At 43.8% G+C, this 21,607-nt stretch overlaps 1 protein-coding gene across 5 annotated transcripts in view; it reads left to right on the top strand.

Moving 5' to 3' along the window:
- The window catches only part of ABR (ABR activator of RhoGEF and GTPase), a 229,914-nt gene that overhangs the window by 144,959 nt on the left and 63,348 nt on the right, over positions 1–21,607 (top strand). For all 5 annotated transcript variants that reach the window (XM_075594180.1, XM_075594183.1, XM_075594181.1 and 2 more), the window contains 2 exons: positions 9,468–9,565; positions 10,998–11,129. In XM_075594180.1, coding sequence (XP_075450295.1) covers positions 9,468–9,565; positions 10,998–11,129 — 230 coding nt within the window. The remainder of the gene's footprint in view (positions 1–9,467; positions 9,566–10,997; positions 11,130–21,607) is intronic.

Genomic DNA, 21,607 nt, shown 5'->3' with positions numbered 1-21,607 from the left:
CATGTGACGACTGTCTAAAAAATCAAATAGACCCGGCTTCAAAAATTTTGGTCGCTCCATCGCCGTTGCGCTTACTATAAGCGCTGGTGACGGAGTCAATGTATTTGTTTAGGAGCGGCGGCGCCGTCGCAAGGCACTATAAGCGCAGCCTACGGCTGCGTTTATAGTGCCAGCGACGCGATGTCGCGGCAAAACAAATGTAATGGCGCAGTCGCTTGCGCTTATACTAAACGGGGAGCGACGCTGGCGGCGTGAATTTTTGAAGCCGGTCAAATTTGATTTTTCAGAGGCTGTCGCCATATGTGACAGCCTCTGAACCAATCAAAGACCTGGTCACCCGTGACGTCGCCGGAAAGCGAAATACAACTTTTGCTAGCGGCGACGGGTGACGTCACCGGTTGCGTCGCCATCGCCGGCACTGTAAGCTCGGCCTTACTCAGCAGGTACAATGTAGCTGGATATTACGAAGGTAACATTATCTATTGTTACAGTTTGCAGCTCAAACTGCTGGTTATAGTGGCAACAAATTATCACAAACAGGAAAACGTTGCAAATACCTGCTGCTGGGGAAGTGGGATAAATAAAGCCTGTGATAGAAATGAAAGGCTGATCAGTATATTAAAAAAAAAAAAAACTAATTACAAATGGCATGAAGAGTTAAATAATAAAAAAATAAAAACTCACTATGTAATACTACCGAACTGATTTATTTAAAAAGACACGATTTCACATGTTTTGCTGCTTTAAATGATGTTGAAGTCCGTTTATTAACAGAATGCCTTCCATTTGCCCCTAAATAGTTCTCTCTGCCTCACAACTTTATCCCCAGCTTTATTAATCTTTCCAAAAATGGTGCAGTTAGAATAATTTCATTTTCTTCCAGAACAATGACTGTTAAAGGGGCCAGAAAAGAAAAAACCATCAAACCAATGGGCTTCCTTAGAAATAATTAATTACCCCAAAAGTAAATGTTTCACTTTTCTCCTGGTCCATATAATGTTAATTATTGTTCTTCCCCCTTAAAGTGGCTATACCAGTTGGGAAGGAGGAAGTTTATTATTATATTTACTAGGTTTTAAAGAGGCAATCCAGGCCCTTTTTTGTTGTTTGTTTTTTAACCCCTTACTTATTATTATTTTTACTACAGGATTGAACCCCATTCATTTCAGCTCCGGTGACCCCCGTCATCCGGAGGTACTTACCTCTGTATGGGGCGGCGGTAGCCACTATAATGTTCATTGTATGACTGCGGCCATGGTGCGAGCGACGCCGTGTGCGCCGCAGACAAAAGGCCGTACCTCAATGAGGACGGCCATAGAGCGTGCGCGACGGGGCGGCAGGTTTCTCACAAGACAATATTTTTGGATTTTGCCGTGCGACGTCTGGGTGACGTCCACGGTTCAGCCAATAAGGGTGAGCTGCTCCCGTGACGTCACGCCCTCGCCACACCTTCCCGTCATGCAATCCTACAGGTCACGGATCGCTTCTGGTACAGGCGTACGTGACGCCATGCACACCGTTGGCTCGCGACGGGAACTATATCCGAGGCCTATGTCTGCTTTTCAAAGCTCCCGACCCTGCAGGCCAATAGGAAGCGGTGATGTCGTCATCAGGTGCAGCTTCCTATTGGCCCATGTGACGAGGAAGCTGCAAACTGCAGAAGATACCGGCACCCCCTTTGGAGGTACAGTAAGTATCTCAGGAAGCAGGGGGTGCCCAGAGCTGAAATTAATGGGGTTTAGCTCCGGGGTCCCCCTTTCTTCAATCCTGCATTAAAAATTAACTTGTTTTGATTTTAGCTCTGGAAACCCTCCGCTTCCCGAGATACATGCATCAGAAGCGTGGCACATAAAATGTCTGCTGGACGGTCACCGCAACGTCATCCCTTGTGTGGGACGTGTGGACCTTTAAACAGGACTGAGATACCGGCATCGCCTTCCGATTTACGTATCTCGGGTAGCAGGGGGTTCTCAGAGCTAATATTTACTCCAGTTCAACTCAACAGACCCCTGCTTCAAAGCTGGGGGAACATTTAAAAAAAAAAAATGTTTAAAGGCAAAGTTCCTTTTAGTGGCTGTACACAAATTGTGCTACAATCATATGTCAAACACTACATGAAAGCGAGAGACTCTGGATGAACTTTTGCCCGGCGTGTAGAACAGTTTTTAATTACTCCCTGCTGAACTGCTTTAGGCGTGTAATATAGTAGAAGCTGGTACGCGTGCGGGCGCACGCGTTTAGTTTCTATAGCGCAAGCGGTGACACGCGTGGCTATGACGTCACAGCGTTAGGCCGGGCTGTGATTGGTTCATAGTGTCACGTGGCGCAGCAACAGCGCGAAAATACAATTTTCTCGTTATTTCCGCTGATCTACCGCTCATGGCCCATGGCCCATATCCTTAATACCTGGCCTGTTGGTGGCCCTTGAGGACTGAAGTTGGCCACCCCTGCTCTGCTGTCTCTAAGCCTCCCAAAACACCACTTAGTTTGGTCGCCTCTCCTGGGTCGTGATTCCTTTTTCTATCATGTGTGATGTGCTTATTGTATTATATTTTCCCTGTGTTCTAATGTTGGATTTGTAAAGCAACTGCCTACATTGTTGGTATTATTTCAATACCTTATATAGATTGTAGAAATCCTGTTTTTAAAAACACAGGCAGACCTTTAAAAGGGTTAAAAAGCCTACAAACAGTGTTACGCCATACAAAAATAAAAGGATCACTGTAGAAATCTTTTGCATCCATGTTAAAGGGCTGATCAGCAAAGTGTGTATTTTTAAAATGAAGTAGAAAGTATCGCTGCTTTTAAAGCCGCATTTCATTTTTGGGAGTGGGATGTATCGCCTCCGCCCTCCCTAACACGAATGTACAAGACCACATCGTTCTTTTGTGTTATCTGTGTATTCTACGTGTATTTCCCTAGCCAATTCCAATCTGGCTTTCGCCCCAAACACTCCACGGTAACTACTCTGCTAAAAGTTTGCAATGCGGTCCAGTGTGGAATGGAACGGGGACAACTCACTGGTGCAATATTCCTAGATTTTGCAAAGGCTTTTAATACTGTTGATTGTTATCTTGCTTAACAAACTCCAGTGCTCTGGATATAGGGAAGCATGCTTTAAACTGGTTTCAGTCCTACCTATCAGGTAGATCCCAACATGTGTCTATCTCGGGCTCTAATGCCAACCCCACGAATATCACATGTGGTGTCCCACAAGGCTCTGTTCTGGGGCCCCTACTCTTTTCAGTGTTCATCAATGATCTTCCCACAGTTTGTAAGGGAGCTTCAATACACATGTATGCAGATGACACAATCCTATATGCACACAGCCATAGCCTCTCCGACCTTCAACACATACTTCAGTCTGAATTTTTGAGACTTGAAAATTGGATTTCCCAAAACAAACTGTTTTTAAACACTGACAAGACTGTAACAATGGTATTTGGGACCAAGGCTAAATTTTTAAAGCTTCCAATAACTAAGCTCCAGATCAGAACCAACGCTAACACCACCCTAACTCCTGTTAATAGTTTTAAATACTTGGGCATTTGGTTTGACTCCCATTTAACATTTGGGATGCACATTGATACCCTGACATCCAAAACCTATGCCAAACTAGGGGTACTTTACAGGAACAAATCCTCCCTAAGCTTGCTGGTCAGAAAACGTATCGAACAGCAGATGCAAATGCCAATTATCGACCATGGGGACATAGTATACGGCTCGGCACACCAAACCCACCATAGCAAACTTGATACCCTCTACAATTCAATATGCTGTTTGTTCTCCAATGCAAGTAAAACACACATCACTGCAAAATGCTCAAAGAACTAGATTGGTCATCACTTTAGTCTAGGCGCAAAGTTCACCTTTCCTGTCTTGCCTTCAAATACTTTCTGAGCAAGCTACCCGCCTATCTGAACAAGCTCCTCACTCCTACCACATGCAGCACTTATCACCTGTGATCTGACTCCAAAAGACTGTTCATGGTCCCAAGGTTCAGCAAAGTACCCGGACGTTCCTCCTTCTCTTACCGTGCACCCCAAAACTGGAACAATCTACCAGAGACTCTCACATCCACCACCAGTCTAAGTTCTTTCTAAACGTCTCTATACCAGTCTCAGTCCTTTCTAAACGTCGCACATTTTAATCTGGTCTGTAACTGTTACATACGCCTATAATATATATTATCTCTAACTATGCATGCAATGTCTTGTACAGACATACCCCGCATTAACGTACGCAATGGGACCGGAGCATGTATGTAAAGCGAAAATGTACTTAAAGTGAAGCACTACCTTTTTCCCACTTATCGATGCATGTACTGTACTGCAATCGTCATATACGTGCATAACTGATGTAAATAACGCATTTGTAACAGGCTCTATAGTCTCCACGCTTGCGCACAGCTTCGGTACAGGTAGGGAGCCGGTATTGCTGTTCAGGACGGGCTGACAGGCGCATGCGCGAGCTGCCGTTTGCCTATTGGGCGACATGTACTTACTCGCGAGTGTACTTAAAGTGAGTGTCCTTAAAGCGGGGTATGCCTGTATATAATGTATACCCTGTTCACTTATGTAACTATGTACTTGTAAACATGTATTATTTGTCATCTTAACTCTATACCCAGGACATAACTTGAAAACGAGAGGTAACTCTCGATGTATTACTTCCTGGTAAAACATTTTATAAATAAATAAAACTGCCAGTCCCTTTATCAACATCACACAGTCTTGCCTGGGCTGTCATATTTGTGCGGTCTCACACCTGCTGCAAGTCGCACAGTAATAATCATCATAATCATCACGAGTATTTTCACACAATTGTGCTTACTCTGAAGGTTTGGATGGATAAGATCAGGGGAAGGCCGTGTGTGTCCGCAGCTGTAAATTGTTGGCAGGAACAAATGTGTTTTTTTTTTTCTTGTTCTTTGGAGATCTGTTTTGGAGGTGAAAGGAGCTCAGTACTGTCCCATACTACTGCATGTTCATGCCAGTACACAGAGCTGTACAGTGTTCACTTCCTGGGGTAGGACAGAGCATTCCGCTTGGTACGCATCTTGGGAAGACTGTGCCGTGGTTGTCAGAGCAAAGCTTCCCTTGATATGGTTGTGGGGGCGTTGCCATTAAATCTTTGACTCCTTTATCTTAAGTTTTTTTTTTTTCCTTCTGTCAAGCGGTGGAGAGGGAGAAAATTAAGTGTGTGGCACAGTAGGATGCACTCAGCATCATGTTCGTTTCTTGTTAAACTCCCACTTTGTCAGATGCCTTGTTTTTCATCATTGTTTTTAAGCAACATGTTGAGTCTTTGTGTACAGTGTTTGTACAGTGTGTGTTTAGTGTGTGTCTGTTTTATATATATATATATATATATATATACACGCGCACACACACACGCACACAAACTTGCACACATGTATACGTACGTATGGTTAGAAATATATACTTGTATGTTTAGAAATGTGTTTGTATTTGTGTGTATATACTGTATACAAACGCAAAAGGCAACATCTGCACATTTTTCTTAGATAGACCCATTTCTTGTAATCTATGATAAACGTTTCAAGCCTCAATCTACCCCAAAAGCATTTTTTTTTTTTTATCTCTGGAAAATTGACTTTTGGTAGTTTCCTTGAAAATCTACAACTGTGAAGTGGGGTGGGGGTTCCTGTGGCAGGTTGTGGGGGTCCCTGTGGCCGGGGAACTACGGTGTAGCTTAGTGGAACCTCACTGTTCTGTTAAAGGAAAGAATACTTTTTTTAAATGACGAGCATAGCGGCTTATGGATTTATATTCGGATAGACAGCACTAGCTGTGGTTCTCAGTTCAGGCGCTGGTCTGCTGCAGAAGATGAGTTTGCAGTCGAGTGCTGAACCTGCACATTATTTGCAAAATGAAGGTTAGTTTGGTCCCTAAGAAATCCCTTCCCACCAATACAGACACATCTAGTGGTTGGGTTTGGGATGTGTTTGTTTTTTTTACACCAGACAGGGTGAGTCAGTCTCTGCAGTGCAGACACACAGCCCTCTCTAGCCTTGTTAAAAAAAAAAAAATATGTATGTTTGATCAAAAGCGGCTCAGGAGGCCTGACCTGTTCAGTTGGGACGCTCTTTCATGTGCAGCAAAGAGATTCCTCAAACTGTCAGATAAAGAGCCCTGCTTAATCAGTGAGATGTCTCTAAAGGATGAAACACAGACCAGGGGTCATCAGAGGTGGGCTGACGATCATTAAACCTCTTTAGTGCTTGAGATGAATAGAATAATAATAACTTTATTTCATGTAGCGCTTTTCTCCCAATGAGACACAAAGTGCTTGACAATTACAATATAGTCCTCTTTTTTTTTTTTTTTGGGTGCCTGAGGCAAAGTGATTTGACCAAGGTGACCAGTATGTGAACCCGGGCTCCCCTGCTTCAGTCGGTCATTGTTTTCAGAGTCGGTGCCTTCACTCGCTGAGCCGTTCCTTCAGCCCTTCATAACGAGCACTAAGGGGGAATTCTGTGAACTCTGAAGCGACCATTTGGGCTGACTTCAACTGAGAATTCTTATTGACATCTTTAGAGCGGCTTCCTTTTTGACAAAACTTTAATTTTATCGCCACCCAAAAAAGGTAATTCACTTGGGAACTGGTTGGGGTCCCTGGAACTAGGAATAGCTTGGTTCAGCTGCAGAGGACTCCAAAGTTCCCATTCTGTAAAAATAAAGAGCTATATAGTTGACCACGACTTCTCTGGCATTAGCAAGCACATGATGGTTTTCCTGAGCGATCATGCTATTGCTTCCTCCTTCCGGTGATGTTAAAGGAAGGGGAGTGTCCTCTTCCTTTTAGTTCTCTGTGGGCGCTCCTATGGAGTACTGATGTAGAACACCCAGAACACGAGCAATACTCGAGGATGTACGTCATAAGGGCCTTCAGGGTGCCACCCTATAAAACGTATGCTGGATGGCTATATGGCACTGAAGGGGTTAACCCCTTTGGCTGCTCTCATGACGCCTGAATATCATGAGGGCCGGCACTTTAGCCGGTTTTATGACGTCCAGCGATTGTCGTGTGATTATTGCTTGTTTTGTAGATGCTGATGTACACCACTCTAATGGAGCCCCTACACTGGGGGATCGACCGTGAACCCTCAGGAGCTGCCTGTCTTTTTTGTCAGGGAAAGGGTTAAGTAGAGCCACAGATATATCACTGTTCAGCACTACAATGCAAAGGTTGCCATGTATTTGCCTATTATAGAGCGGTTTAATAAATAAATAACTTGTGGTTAAATGCCTTAGGCCTGGGACATAGTAGTGTGAGCAAGGCTGAGCAGTGCTGAGCCGCGCTCACACTCGGCACTGAGCCCCTGCAGCCGCAATGAGAGCGGCTTTAGCAGGGGCTCGCGCACGCATGCGGAAGCGTGTGTCTCACCAAGTTTTCAGATTTTCCCGCTTGCCGGAGCGCAGGGCCGGTCACGTGAGTGGTTCGCCCAATGAGGGCGAACCAGCTCCGTGACGTCACTGGCCCGCCCCCGACACGCCCACGGATGGCGCGCTGTCAAAGGCCAGGGAAAGCACCGCTTTCCCTGAGCCTCAGCGCGCCTCCGCACGGGCAAACTGTCTATGTCCCAGGCCTTGGTTATTATGATTCTAAAGCCTTTAACATCAGCACTTCTTGAGGGGCTGTAAGGATGTCAAATGTGTGGCTTTTAGGTTTTCATATCTATTAACATGACTGTGGCGGTAGGGGCAGTGTGGCAAGCTACAATATAAGAGTCCAGCCAGCTGAGTCCCCTTGCCTGTCAGATGACTTCCCAAAGCAAGGTTAACTGAGCCACCTTGGGGGGATAAAATGACCTCCACCCTGTTCATAGTATGTTAAGTGATGTCATTATGTATCCTTTTTATGTAAATGCACTTTTTTTTGTCTAACTCATTATGTGCCTGGGCTAGCAACAATTGGCAGAGGCACATAATGAGTCAGGGCTGGCCTTTGTGTAAGGCCAGGTGGAGTGTTATGGGAGTTTGGGTGGGACGCATCCGCCAGCTGGGAGAGTACTTACTCCAAAGCTGGAACTTTGTCCTCTACCCTCATCGCTCCTGACTTGCACCCAGTCTTCCATGTTTCAGATGGAGGCTGGGAAAATATAAAATCTGCCTCCGCTCACAGCTCCAGATTTGTTCTTGGGTGGTCTCTGTCTTGAGACTACCGGTAGCAAGAACTGTAGACCCTGGGGCAGTCACTCCTGGTTACTGGAGTTCGGACTGATCAAGGCAGAGACAATGAGGGTAAGCTAGCTCCGGCAGTGCCCTCCACCTACAAAGCTAGGAGTCCCCCTATATTCCCTGTTTGGTAAGCTTTTGCTGTGTTCTGTATTGTGTGGTTTAACTGTTGGTTTCGGATTAATGAACTCCAGTTTATTTAACTCTTGCGCTCTGTCTGGTGATTGACGATCCCTGGTAGTCTGGTCAACCACATATCATGACAATGACATAAATGAGTCTAGTCTTAAATAGCGTTTTATCTTCTTCTCTCTACTCCCTCCTATGGGGTAGGACAAAAACTTTTTTTGTCTGTCATGCTGTCTACTTTCTTTCAATTGCTCGGATAGATGGAGATAACTGCTCGTAGTCTGATTCGTTAAAAAAGTTTTTGTCCTACCCCCATCCCAACTGGTCGGGACTTAATCCCTGTTCGTTTGTATTGTCATGGAGGGACTGTAAGAAACTGAATTATTGTATAACACTAAGAATAATTCCACTTCTATGTGTGATTCAGCCTTTTGGAAAATATTACTTCTAGTGTTATCTTAGGCTGGGGCCATGGTGCCTTCTCCCGTGCGGAGGCGCGCAGAGTTTCCCTGGGACGTCACAGAGCTGGTTCGCTCTTATTGGGCGAACCGCTCACGTGACCGCCCTGTCCCGGTGAGAAATCAGTTGAATTGATTTCTCACGCAGCGTGCGCCACCTCCCACTTTCGCCCGCACGCCGCATAGGCGCGAACACTGCCTTAAGGCAGTCTGTTTGCGCGTCCGCACGGTCTGCGGCACCATGTCCGAGGCCTTAGAGTCCAGTGTACACACCTGGGATATGTTGGTGCTTTTAATCCATGGTATTGCTAGCAATCTGAGAGCTAAGCATTTATAATTTACTATGTAATGTAAGATTACCTTTTTTGGGGTTTTTCCCACTTTCTGGTCAATTAAAAAAAAAAATGCATGAGGGTTTTGCAGCTTTAATATAATATTTGAGATCATACATTTATAAAAATCAGTATTTATTTGCACCTCGGAATATAATTTGCATTTTTTTGTCTGCCCTGGTGGTACTAGAAGTGCTAGTTGCCATCCCGTTGTCCGGTTTATATATGTGCTTCACTCTTGCATTTTCTGTTCCTCGTCCCCAGGCTGGTGGTCATGTTTTATGTGGATGGTGGACATTCCTCTTTGTGGCGCTTATTTTCTGACTGGCCTGTCTTTCTCCCAACAGATCTGTACTGCACACTAGAAGTGGACTCATTTGGTTATTTTGTTAGTAAAGCCAAAACTAGGGTCTTCCGAGACACCTCAGAGCCTGACTGGAATGAGGTAAGCAATAAAAGCAAATACAGCTAAGGAGGGGGGGCAGGGGGGAGAGATGTGATGTGCAGGAAGGGAGAGCGGAGATGCAATGTGCAGGTTGGGGTGATGTATATATATCTATATCTATCTCGAGAGAGGTAGATATATATAATTTCATTGTGTGTGTATATATATTTCAGTGTGTGTATTATACATATTAAAGTATACGCTCAGTTGTACAGTGGGGGGGAAATCGGGGGTGCGAGTCCCTTTTTTTGTCTAGCGAGTAGCATTTTTTATAATTTGTCGAAGCCTGCTGATATGACATCAGTTTGAACTATAGGACCTTATCTGGTAATAGAATTAGTGATGGCAAGAGCTGACTAAGGGATATTATCTGGATGAATATCTAGCAGGGGTTAGCTAGAGGGAGTGCAGAGGGATTACACCAGGAGGACAGAGGTATGTGAAAGAGTTAACACCGAGATGGAGAGAAGCATCAACATCATGATACTAAGATCAGATACAAGGATTCCACTCAGATACAGAAAACTATGCAACCGTCTTTAAGAATATTATGACTTATTGGATCGTCGCCGCCATTTTGTACTATTTTTGTATGCGAGTATTTATCTTCAAAATAAACGTTTCTTTTTCTGTGATGAGACCAGAATGCTGAGTACTGTGGTGCTGGGTTAATCGAAGAAAGAGAAATAAGGACATTTTACAGGCCCCCTCAGTCATAAATAATATACTGATTGGCCTATGCATTTAGAGAACAATTTTCGTGATTCTCTGCAACGATTAATTTTACGGCATAGTGCGGATCAATTAATCCATTATTATTGTAACCCCGCAAAATAAAATTATTTCCCTGTTTTCGTTTACCTCTTTGGGTGCCCCAAGTACCCACTAGGTCATGGGGTCCGGCACTCCAGGGGTTACGTCATGCCCACAGAGTGCTCGTTTTGTAGGGGAGATCACGTCCTGTGTTTCTATGGAGAACCAGACCCGATCTGTATTGCACGGAAATTAAGGAGTAGGGCTCTTCTTCTGGGTTAAGGGACGCCACGGTCACGTGGCCGTGCTTTGCCGGATTGCCGTGGCACTCAAGTACTGCTGCCCCGCTGGAACCCAGAGGGTTGATGGATACATTATTGTTAACCATTCCTTATTTCTATATTGTAAAACATAAAACCTGCTATTAAATACCATTATCAATTACACATGTCTTGGCAAACCTTACACTGAGCATTAAGGGCCTTATTTACCAAGTAATACTGTGCCAGAAGATGCCTCCTGGCCCAAGATGTCTTTCGGCACAGGAATAGCACCATTTAGTAAATATGGTCCTAAATATTTACCTCTTCTCAAGAGCTGAACTTCTCATGGTATCTCATACTTCAACATATTGAAGGTCTTTATATATCCTCGGTCACTTTCTCTTTCACCTCCACAGGAGTTTGAGATTGAGCTGGAGGGTTCCCAGTACCTGCGGATTCTCTGCTACGAGAAATGCTACGACAAAAGCAAGCTCAACAAGGATAACAATGAGATTGTGGACAAAATCATGGGCAAGGGACAGATCCAGGTAAAGGACCAGAGGAAGCAACTCCTTTTTTGTGTATATTTTGTACCCGTGACACTTTTTTGGTAAACATCACATATTAAAAAAAAAAAAATCCAGACCGCATGTACAGGCAGCCCTTGGTTATCCAACGGAATCCGTTCTGGAAGTAGCGTTGGATAGTGAAACCGTTGTAAAGTGGGTCCCATGTGTATGTCAGTGGCGGTGAGAGTTGGATAACGCATTCAGGCGTCGGATAACGCATTCCGGTGTCTCAAAACAACCCATAGGGTTGCATTGTAAAGCGTTGGATATGCCATTCGTTGTAAAGTGAAACGTTGGATAACGAGGACTACCTGTAGTGCTTTCTTAGGCCTGGGACATAGTGCCCCAAACAGTGCGGAGGCGCGCTGAGGCTCAGGGAAAGTGGTGCTTTCCCTGGCCTTACACAGCGCGCCGTCAGGGGACGGGGGCGGGCCAGTGACGTCACGGAGCTGGTTCGCCCTTATTGGGCGAATCGCTCACGTGACCGGCCCTGCGCTCCGGCGAGCGCCAAATTTAAAAACTCTGTGAAACACACGCTTCCGCAAGCGTGCGGAAGCGTGCGCGAGCCCCTGCTAAAGCCGCTCTCATTGCGGCTGCAGGGGCTCAGTTTCGAGCAGCAGCACGCGCTGACCATGCCCGAGGCCTTTTGCACAGTGGGGTTATCTCCCTTATACGCGCTCTATAAAATACCTTTCTGCTCTTAATACTTATCTTCCTACAAATTCAGAATTCCCCTTTCAGGCTTTGTATATTGAAACTATGTGCTAGTTGCTCACAACACTGCATTTATACGCGTACAGTCCTTTCTTTAGCCTTTCTCCCTTGCTAGATTCCAATCTTCATATCTCACTCACTAGTCAACATCGCCCTACAATTTCTGCTTTAGAAACCTGCAATAAACATACTCTTACCTTTGCTCCCTTTATCTTGCAATCCTTTTTTAACTTTAGTCTTTTGACATGTTACGTTGCTCATCTACTGCAGTGTGTTATTTTGTTAAGCTCTTTTATAGACGCGTCGCCTGTATCTCCTAATAATCAAATATTGTGATGCTGGCGGTGCCTTTGTGACTGTTCAGTCTGCAGTGTGTGGCGGGCCTCTTTGGTAGCGATGGGGGGTTACGACATCGCTTGTCTAACTTGAAAACTAAAGGCTGGTGCATGTTTTCATCTTGTTTCCATCATACTGTATGGAGGACCCAGTTAGTGCAAGTGGTATTCTGAGAACAGTATCAACATGTGAAAAGTCTGTTTTTCAACTTCTGAGAACGTTTGCCCCAGAAAGCTTTAGTGCTGCCTTGGGATTCACCTTGGTGCTGAATGTACATGTTTTGCAATGAGTGCTATGTGATGTAATGTGTGATGCGAGCTGTAATTGCTATGTTTCGCATTACTCCTCAACCTTGGGTTTTTGCTCTGTTTCCCTTCTGCTTTAAGGTCTTTAGGGAGAAAGCAGGAATGGATTGCAGTTAATTCCTTCCTTCCCTCAATGGCGATATTATGTTAGTTACTGGTCCCCTTTGCAAGGCCCCTCATATCCTATATAATTATCTCCTCCCCCTGAACTTGGGTCAAGCCAGGCGTGTATGGTGTTCATAAGAATGGAAAGATCTTCCAACCCTATTAATAAAGGATGGGTTAATATGTTAACCTATGTTTCTACCCGTATGGGTCTGACCATTCAGAGTACATTATGTAGAGCAGGGGGGTTTCTGCATGTTCTGCGAAACCCAGGAGATTTCTCCACACACAAAAGAACCATCGGTAAAAGCATTTTACTTTGAGCCACTATTAGTAATTTAAGACAAATTATATATTGAAATCTATAAATTGGGTAGGATACAGGACATTTTAGCTTTTATTTTTAAAATAAAATATTCTACAGACTACAGCATTAAATCATTTTGGTATATCGTACAACACACACAAATATCACTTGTTGGTACATTTGCATGTCTCAGACAGGTCTGTAGCCCTGCTTTTCCCCATTATCTCTTAGCATACACTACTTGCACTGCAGCAAGGAATTCTGGGAAATTACATGCAAATGAGCGCTCAGTCTATCTCACCTTTTGCTTCTTATCCATTTCAACATGGACACCTATAAGCATATGCTTGCCTCATGACACAGCTTTTCAGCACAGCCTGGGTTAAAGAAGTGCATAGCCAGTAACCCTACTCACAGACAGCTGTTTCAATTTTTGGGGTCTCATCAGTGTGAGTGGGTCATCACAGGCACTATTCTTCTATGTAACAGATTGTGGCCGTTCATCATTGTTGTAGTTGTATAGCATTATTGATGCAAGTTTGTTAAAATTAATGTGGAATTAACAAAGGAAATATTAATTTTGAATTGTTTCTGACATGCAATATGGTGCTATAAATGAATAGAAATATTGATTCTTGGTTGTTGAAACAGAGATATGTATATATGCAGATAGAGATAGATATATACATATATACACACACGAATAGATGATACCGTTCTGTGGCTAACTAAATGCTGTTATTTGTGCGAGCTTTTGAGATACACTGATCTCTTCTTCCGGCGGTGTTACATACTAGCCTTTTTGACCGTTCGTTCCAGACACCCACTGTGACATTTAATCTAATAATAAAATGGGATTTCCCAAAAATGTATCGGTGTGTGTGAATATTAGGATTTAACTGAAACTCACGTCTGGGACAGCCCAGGATGTAATTCAGAAAGATGACGCACTATAGTCTTCTATATACAGTCATACACGTGTGATAAGGAAAGAGAGACAAACACATTGCGATACAACAGGATTGCTGGGAACATTGGTGGATACATATGTAGTCAACGTTATTTTCCTGTTAATGTGCTGTTGTCACTAAATCATGAGATTTGGCGCGCCAACTCACGGCTCCATTAAATTGAAAATCTCAGGATAATGCAGTACAGCTTGCACCAGTGGAAATGCGTCATTGTGCGAGAACAGGTGCAATAATGTTGGCTACATCTGTTGAGGGTCAGTCAGTACTCCTTAAAGAGGGGAAAAAAGTTGGTTAGGCTTTCAGTTAAGGACAAAGTGTGGTTGATCATGACTGTTTCCTAGGATCGACTGGTCTGCAGCTTGCTACAGTACCTAAAGAGAACTGGATACCCAGCATTGCTACCGTTGGTTAGCGTGTTAACCTTTTATGATGAATGTGACGTTAACCATTTCTTATCCATCATTAGCTGTCACCCTTTATAGTCTGTTTTTCCCTCCTGGTCCATACAAATCAACATCTCCATTGATTGATTTTATTTAAATCATGCCTCATGTGGTGTGAAACATCTTGAATCGCCTAGTACAAAACTCCCGTCCATAGGAATTAAATGTGGCTCACACATGGATGTCGGACTTCCTGCAAAAATAAAAAGATTTTGTTAGAGCGAAGTGGGTGCGGATGCAAACATGGACAATACGTTTTAGGTCATATTTTCAAGTCGGCGGTCTGTATGGTGTCGCGGCGTCACATGATGCCACAACGTCATGGCAACGCGGCGCCATGATGTCGGGACGCTGTAGGAGGAGGTGCCGCGGATCAGGTACGAGGCCCTTAACAAGGCACTTTCCCCTGACTATCAGTTTAATCTTTGTGTGGAAGAGCGTGGGGCCTCTGTAAGCCCGGGGCTCGGTGCAGGGGCACCGATGGAATCGCCATCAAGCCAGCCCTGTATTCATGGTATGCTGGAAATTGATCTTATAGGACAGGTTAGGCTAATTCTAATGGAAAAGAGGATAACATTAACTTTTGAAACTTCTATTTCCATTATATTTTTTTCTGGGTGTTACGATTATTACATTTCTGATCATTTTTATAATTTTTTTTCAGAATCCATGTATAAACCCAATGCCCTTTATCCAAAACCCATCTATCTAGTCAATTTTCCCACCATGTCGCCTAATGCCACCTTGTCTGAGTGCATAGCATGTTCCCCATCATGGGTTAAATAGGAAAGTTCCCAGGCCTGATCACGTCGCAGATGCCCAAAATAACTTTTTAAGAATATCAGTGTTTACTTAATCTTATTTTTGCTGTTGTCAAGTACATCTCCGAGAAGTACGTAGGCCTTCCTCACGCTAAGAGGAATATGTAAAAGAACAGTACTATGTAAACAGCATGTATTTGAATTTCATGAACCAACCATGTGAGCAGCGCTTTGTAAATGTTACGAATATTACAATACAGGGAATATAATGAAACAGATGGGATAAGTACATATAGACTTAAAGATAATACAGTTCAACCCCGTTATAACGTGATCCGTTACAACGCGAATCCGCTTATAACGCGATGCAGGCGTGGCTCCCAATTTGCATATTTATGAATACTTTACAGCACGATTATTGGTAACTTAAATACTTTATTGCACAATGCATACAATTGTACATTATTTCTAACGCGATCCGCTTATAACGCGATGTGATTCTTTGGACCCCAAGCACAGGGTTATAAGGGGGTTGAGGTATACTAGCATAAAGGAGTCCTTGACCTGAATTACTTACATTTTAATCAACATGTGGGGAGAGTGACAGAAAGGAGTAACTTCGAGTTAGTGTGGATGAGAATATACTACTGTTTAATGAGAAGTGGTCATCCATGACTACTTAAACACTTTGTTGAACAGGTGTTTTCGATGGTTTTTGAAGTTGGAGAAGGTGCTTGGCAGACATCGAGACCGAGACAGTTTCAGTAGTAGGGTGCAGCATTTATTTGCATTCTTAAATTAATTGTATGGAGATAATGTCTGGCCATACAGTTTATTCATTTTTATTTGAGGCAATTTTTCCCTTAAAACGTTAACGGCTGCTTAAGTTTCTTCCAAACTAAAGAGGCTTGGAGGAGTTTCTATATTGATCTTTGTGTTTAGTACTGGGTGAACCTAATGTGGGGACATTTCACTTCTTGCAGACCAGTTTATAATCCATGAGTTTTATTCCAACTGCTTTGATTGACTTTTGAGACATTTAATTGGGCTGAAAGTGTCTCTATATTAATGAGCTGTGTCCTATATCGAATCTCAAGCAGGAAGTAGCAGTTACAGTATGGGGCTCTATTCTTTTTATTTTTGTAGCTTTTAATTATTTCATGTATTTCCCTATCACATCATTAATCCTTCCTGGAAAGCTCCCTTAGAACTAGATATTACTGCTTAATTAATCTCATGTTTGCAATGTCTAACCGAACTTGCCAGACCCGTTATAATGATAGTACCATTCATCTTTTGCTCTTTGGTCCTTTGCTTATCAGGTCATGCTTGCCATCACCCTCCCGAATCGCAAGCACTAATAAAATGTGACATTTCAGAAAATCAAGAAATTCCACAGTTGCCACCACAATCCGGTAAACTACCGGAAGCTTTGACTGTCTCCTGCTCTCACACTTTATTATTTCCCAAATGGAGCAAGAAAGGGACAAAGGCAGTGGCACAGAAAAGACACAATAAACACGCACAAGTCTAACCTACGCCGACTCTTCTCTGTCTTTGACTCCCTACTCGGACCATCCTCTGCTGTCTATTTTTCTTGCTCCATCTCACCTTTGCTAACAATTTCAAGGAAAAGGTGAAATCCATACGTCATGACATAGCCTCTGTATCCTCCCATCCTACACCTCTTCCTAACTCTCCTCCTGCCTTCCTCGACTCTTTACCCACTGTCACAGAGGTGAATGTATCATTGCTGGTCTCCTCTATTCCCTCTACCTCTTGCCCTCTTGACCCCATTCCCTCCCATCTCCTAAAACCTCTTGCTCCTACTACAGTAGGGCCCAGCTTTACAGCGCTCCGCTTTACGGCGTTCCGCTCATACAGCGTTTCCCAATGTATACCCATATTCATTAGGTCCGGCGCCTGTAACGTTTTTCCAGCAATTTTCAGCATGACGCGCTCAGCAGCTGAGTATCCAGCTGTCACTAAGCAACAGTTTTAGCGCGTGCGCAACTCCTTGTCAGATGCCATTTGTCAGCGAAACAGTCGGTTTTGCATCTCAGTTTTTAAAGGTACGGTACAGTAGGGCCCCGCTTTACGGCGATTTCCGCTTTACAGCAGCGGCCTGGAACTGAACCCGCTGTATGAGCGGTGCCCTACTGTATAATCCCTACACTCGCACACATTTTTAACTCCTCTCTCTAGTCTGGTACCTTTCCCTCCTCCGTCAAACAGGCAACAGTTATACCATTACTCAAAAACAGCAAACTCTCTCTAGATGACCTAATCACATCTCTTGGGTTCAAATATCACCTCTATGCTGATAACACACAAATTTACTTTTCAACCCCTGACCTTACACCTGCTGTACAGCCTAAAGTTTCTGAATGTCTCTGTGCGATATCATCCTGGATGGCCCTCCGTCGGCTTAAACTTAACATGGCAAAAATTGGAGATCCTCATATTTCTTCCAAAACCTGGCCCTACTACCTCTTTCCACATTATTGTTGGTGAGAGAATACAAGACTTTCAAAGAGTTTAGAGGTAAAAGGCAGGAGGGAGACAGGACGATAGTTAGAAAGACAGGTAGGGTTAAGCTTGCTGATTTTGAGTAATGGTATAACTGTTCCATGTTTGAAGGAGGGAAAGGTACCAGAGTAGAGGGAGGAGTTAAAAATGTGTGAGCGTAGGGATTATATTAGGAGCAAGAGGTTTTAGAAGATGAGGGAATGGGGTCAAGGGGGCAGGTGGTAGAGGGAGAAGAGATCCGCAACGACACATTCTCACTGTGACCGTGGAAAAATAGTCGAAGGAGGCGAGTTAGGTGTAGGATGAGAGGAGGCTACATAGGGGATGACCTGATATATGGAGTCCACCTTTTCCTTGAAATAGGCAACAGAGGGTGGTCTGAGTAGGGAGTCGAAGACAGAGAAGAGTCCGCGTGGGTTAGACTTGTGCGTGTTGATTAGTGGAGGAAAGTAGGCTTGTTTAGCATGAGAGAGGGCAGAGTTGAAACAGGATAGCATACATTTGTATTGAAGGAAGTCTGCAAGAGTGTGAGATTTCCTCCAGAGGCGTTCAGAGGAACGAGTTCAGGAACGCAGCATGCACATGTGGGAATTTAGCCAGGGGTCTGGGTTTAGAAGGGCGAGAACAGAGAGAAAGCGGGGCATGTAAATCAAGAGAGGAGGATAGGGCAAAGTTGTAGTTCCTGACCAGGTTGTCAGGGTCTGGAGCAGAACTGAGAGAGGAGAGGGAGGAGCATAAAATGGAATCAAAAGCTGGTAGGTTAATAGAGTGCAGGTCTCTGCAGAAATGAGGGATAAATGGCGGTGGAGATGGGGAAAAGTGTGAGAGAGAGAAAATGAGATGAGGTGATGATCATAGAGAGGAAAGGGGGAAATTGAGAAATCTGAGAGAGAAACGTTTTAGTGAAAACCAGGTCTAGGTAATGACCATTCTTGTGGGTGCTGGCTGCAGTCCACTGTTGAATGCCAAAAGAAGAGGTTAGAGAGAGAAAGCTGGAAGCCCAAGGAAGAGAGGGGTCATCAATGTGGCAGTTGAAGTCCCCAAGGAGAACAGGGGAGTCAGAGGAGGGAAAGAAAGCCAGGATTCAAAGTTAGAGGCAGAAGTGCGATGAGTAGGTGGGCGATAGATGACTGACATGTGGACGAGGAGAGAAGATCTGGACAGTGTGAGCCTCAAAGGAGGGAAAAGCAAGAGAGGGAGGAATAGAAAGGGTTCAGTAACGGCAGATAGAGAGGAGCCCCGCTTCAGACATAAAAGTGACACTTGGGAAGAGGAGTCCCTGCTCTGAAGAGCTCACAATATAATTGGAAGGTAGGAAGAATGTACAGAGACAGTAGTAGGAAGGTGTTCTGGCAAGTGGGTCTGCAAGGGGTCAAGGTTTATGTAAGAGTTGTATAATATCAGCCACGGAGTTACTCATATGCTTTGTTAAGGAGGTGTGTTTTAAGAGAGGATGAAGGGAGGAGGATGAAAATGGGGGGATGAAAGAGGATGAAGGGATGGGGAGGATGAGGGGAGTGGGTGGGAGGGTTAGAGGATGAGGAGGGGTGCGACAATCCTGGAATTTGTGGGAGCAGCATTAAGATCATTATTGCTCGCCATGGGCCTGTATGACTGCAGGTCAGTTATTTATAAATGATCTGACCATTACCTCATTTGTTCTAAATTTCACTCCAAGCATGCACCAATTTGCATCAATTTGAACTATTTCATGTTCTATTTCCTTAAAAAAATCCTCGGAAGGGCATTACCTCCCAAGACCCCATCCCAGATTTTTTTACGAAACAGAATATAAAGTGGTGCAAATTGGTGAATACTTGGAGTGAAATTTAGAAACAATTACTTAACAGTCAGGTTATTTATAAATCACGTTCTTCCTCACCAACGATTCTCGCGCATGTCTCACCTTTCACCATTTTGTTCAGTATTTTTGGACAAGCCACCTGGCAACCCTACCTCTGACAGTACACAGCTATACCCCCTGCACTAAAACACACCCCTACATTAAAATTAAAATCTTAGTTTAACATGGTCCATCATTATAGCATTGGTCGTGTGTTTGCAGAACAGAAGACCTGTCTCGTCTGCTTTCTGAAGCAGAGTAAATGAATAATACTGTCTAGAATTAAAATAATAAAAATAATAAACCTTTTAAGTAACAATTTTTTTTTAAATGCCGGTTAAGATGTGCCTAGTGGATGGAAAAAATCTTCATGACAAGATTGTGTGATTTGTAAGGTGATTACAAGTTTCAGGGCTATGATTGTGCTATTCTGCCCTGTGTATCTGTCCGGTGCACCCAGCTTTATAAAACAAGGGCCAATTGTCACAGGCTGGTATCTGGCTTCAATTACAACTCCAAGTCACAATGCCCTTGGAAATTTACTTCAGGTCACTTAGCTGTTGGCAGAACAAGCCAATAAGGAAAGAGAAGGGTCAATGAGTAGCGGGGTGCCGGAGGAGCAAAGTATAGCATGATGGGGAGGGGAAACAGCAGAGGTTAATGTACTTTGCTCCTTATGATTTTTTATTAAAAACATATGACAAAGAGAGGACATGGAGTCAAATCATGGTGCAACAGAAATATTCTGCAGGTATATCATATAATAAGTCCCAAAGGTAACGGACATCAATAATCTTGATCCTGGGTATACAATTTTGAACGAAACTGCTCCAGAAAAAAGGACATGGGTTGTCATCCCAATCTATGGTTCATAAACACGTGACCGCCAATAATGGCTTAAATCCTAGAGTGGGATTTATAGGGTACTTGGGGAACACAAATACCAATGGCAGACGGTCCCCTTTTAACCAACCACACTCAGATAAGGTCACAGAACATATAGATGACACAGTCAGAAGCCAGCCAAGTAATACCACAGTCCACTCACTGTTTGTGTAGAGTGAAACCGAACAGCAGGAACTCCGTGTAAGTCGTGCATCCAGCTTGATTGAAGATCAGGAAAAGACAGCCTCTAGGGAGGGAGGTGGAGCACAGCGCAGGGACAAATAGCAGGAACCAGCACACCATAGGTTAAAAACTACTTTATTGAGCGACAAGGGGAGACACCATAAAAGGAGCAACCACCCACTCTGACGCGTTTCGGGCTAAGCTCTTTGACAAAGGGCTTAGCCCGAAACGCGTCAGAGTGAGTGGTTGCTCCTTTTATGGTGTCTCCCCTTGTCGCTCAATAAAGTAGTTTTTAACCTATGGTGTGCTGGTTCCTGCTATTTGTCCCTGCGCTGTGCTCCACTTCCCTCCCTAGAGGCTGTCTTTTCCTTATTAAAAACATAAGCGGGAACTCTGAAGAGGGGGGGGGGAAGCTTGTGGTTTTGTATAAACACTTTTAACCTTTTGTTATTACCCAAAAGCAACTAAATGCATACCTCTTCATAGAGGTCAAGACCTTTGTAACAAAATCCTTCCTGTAACCTCCATCGCCATGGACTGCTCTGTAGAAAAACAGAATGCTCAGTTAAAATAGTCAAAGTTCATAAATCAATGTAAGCAATACACTAAGAAGTCAGACCACATTGCTTCAACCTCTACGCCTGCAATTCCACAGCTACTCCGATTTATCACATCTTTACTCCCTATGGTGGTTGAGTTCACTTGGAGTGGAGAAGCTTTGGCAGGAGGCAATTGATGAGGATATTTCCAAATAGTATGCAAATAATTAAAAGTCGATTCTTTAAATATAAGAGAAGTATATAAATAACATAAAATGGGCAATACTGAGCATAGAATGACAGACCACGAGTGAATATCACGACCAACTGGATCCAGATTGGCACCACCGAACAGATTTTGGTGCAAGGGAAATTGGCCTAGTATTTAAGGTTATAAAATTGGCAAAAGTCAAACTGGCTGTTCAAATATCCGGTGTGATTTGACTCCATGCGTTTGCTTTAGTAGAGGACTAATACACAGACAACAATCCCTCCAGCCAATTAGGCGAGGGATGCCCATGACCAGGGGGCAAGCC

The sequence above is a fragment of the Ascaphus truei genome, chromosome 3, assembly GCF_040206685.1.
Source record: "Ascaphus truei isolate aAscTru1 chromosome 3, aAscTru1.hap1, whole genome shotgun sequence".
Lineage (NCBI taxonomy): Eukaryota > Metazoa > Chordata > Amphibia > Anura > Ascaphidae > Ascaphus > Ascaphus truei.
This window is presented reverse-complemented; position numbering and strand designations above follow the sequence as displayed.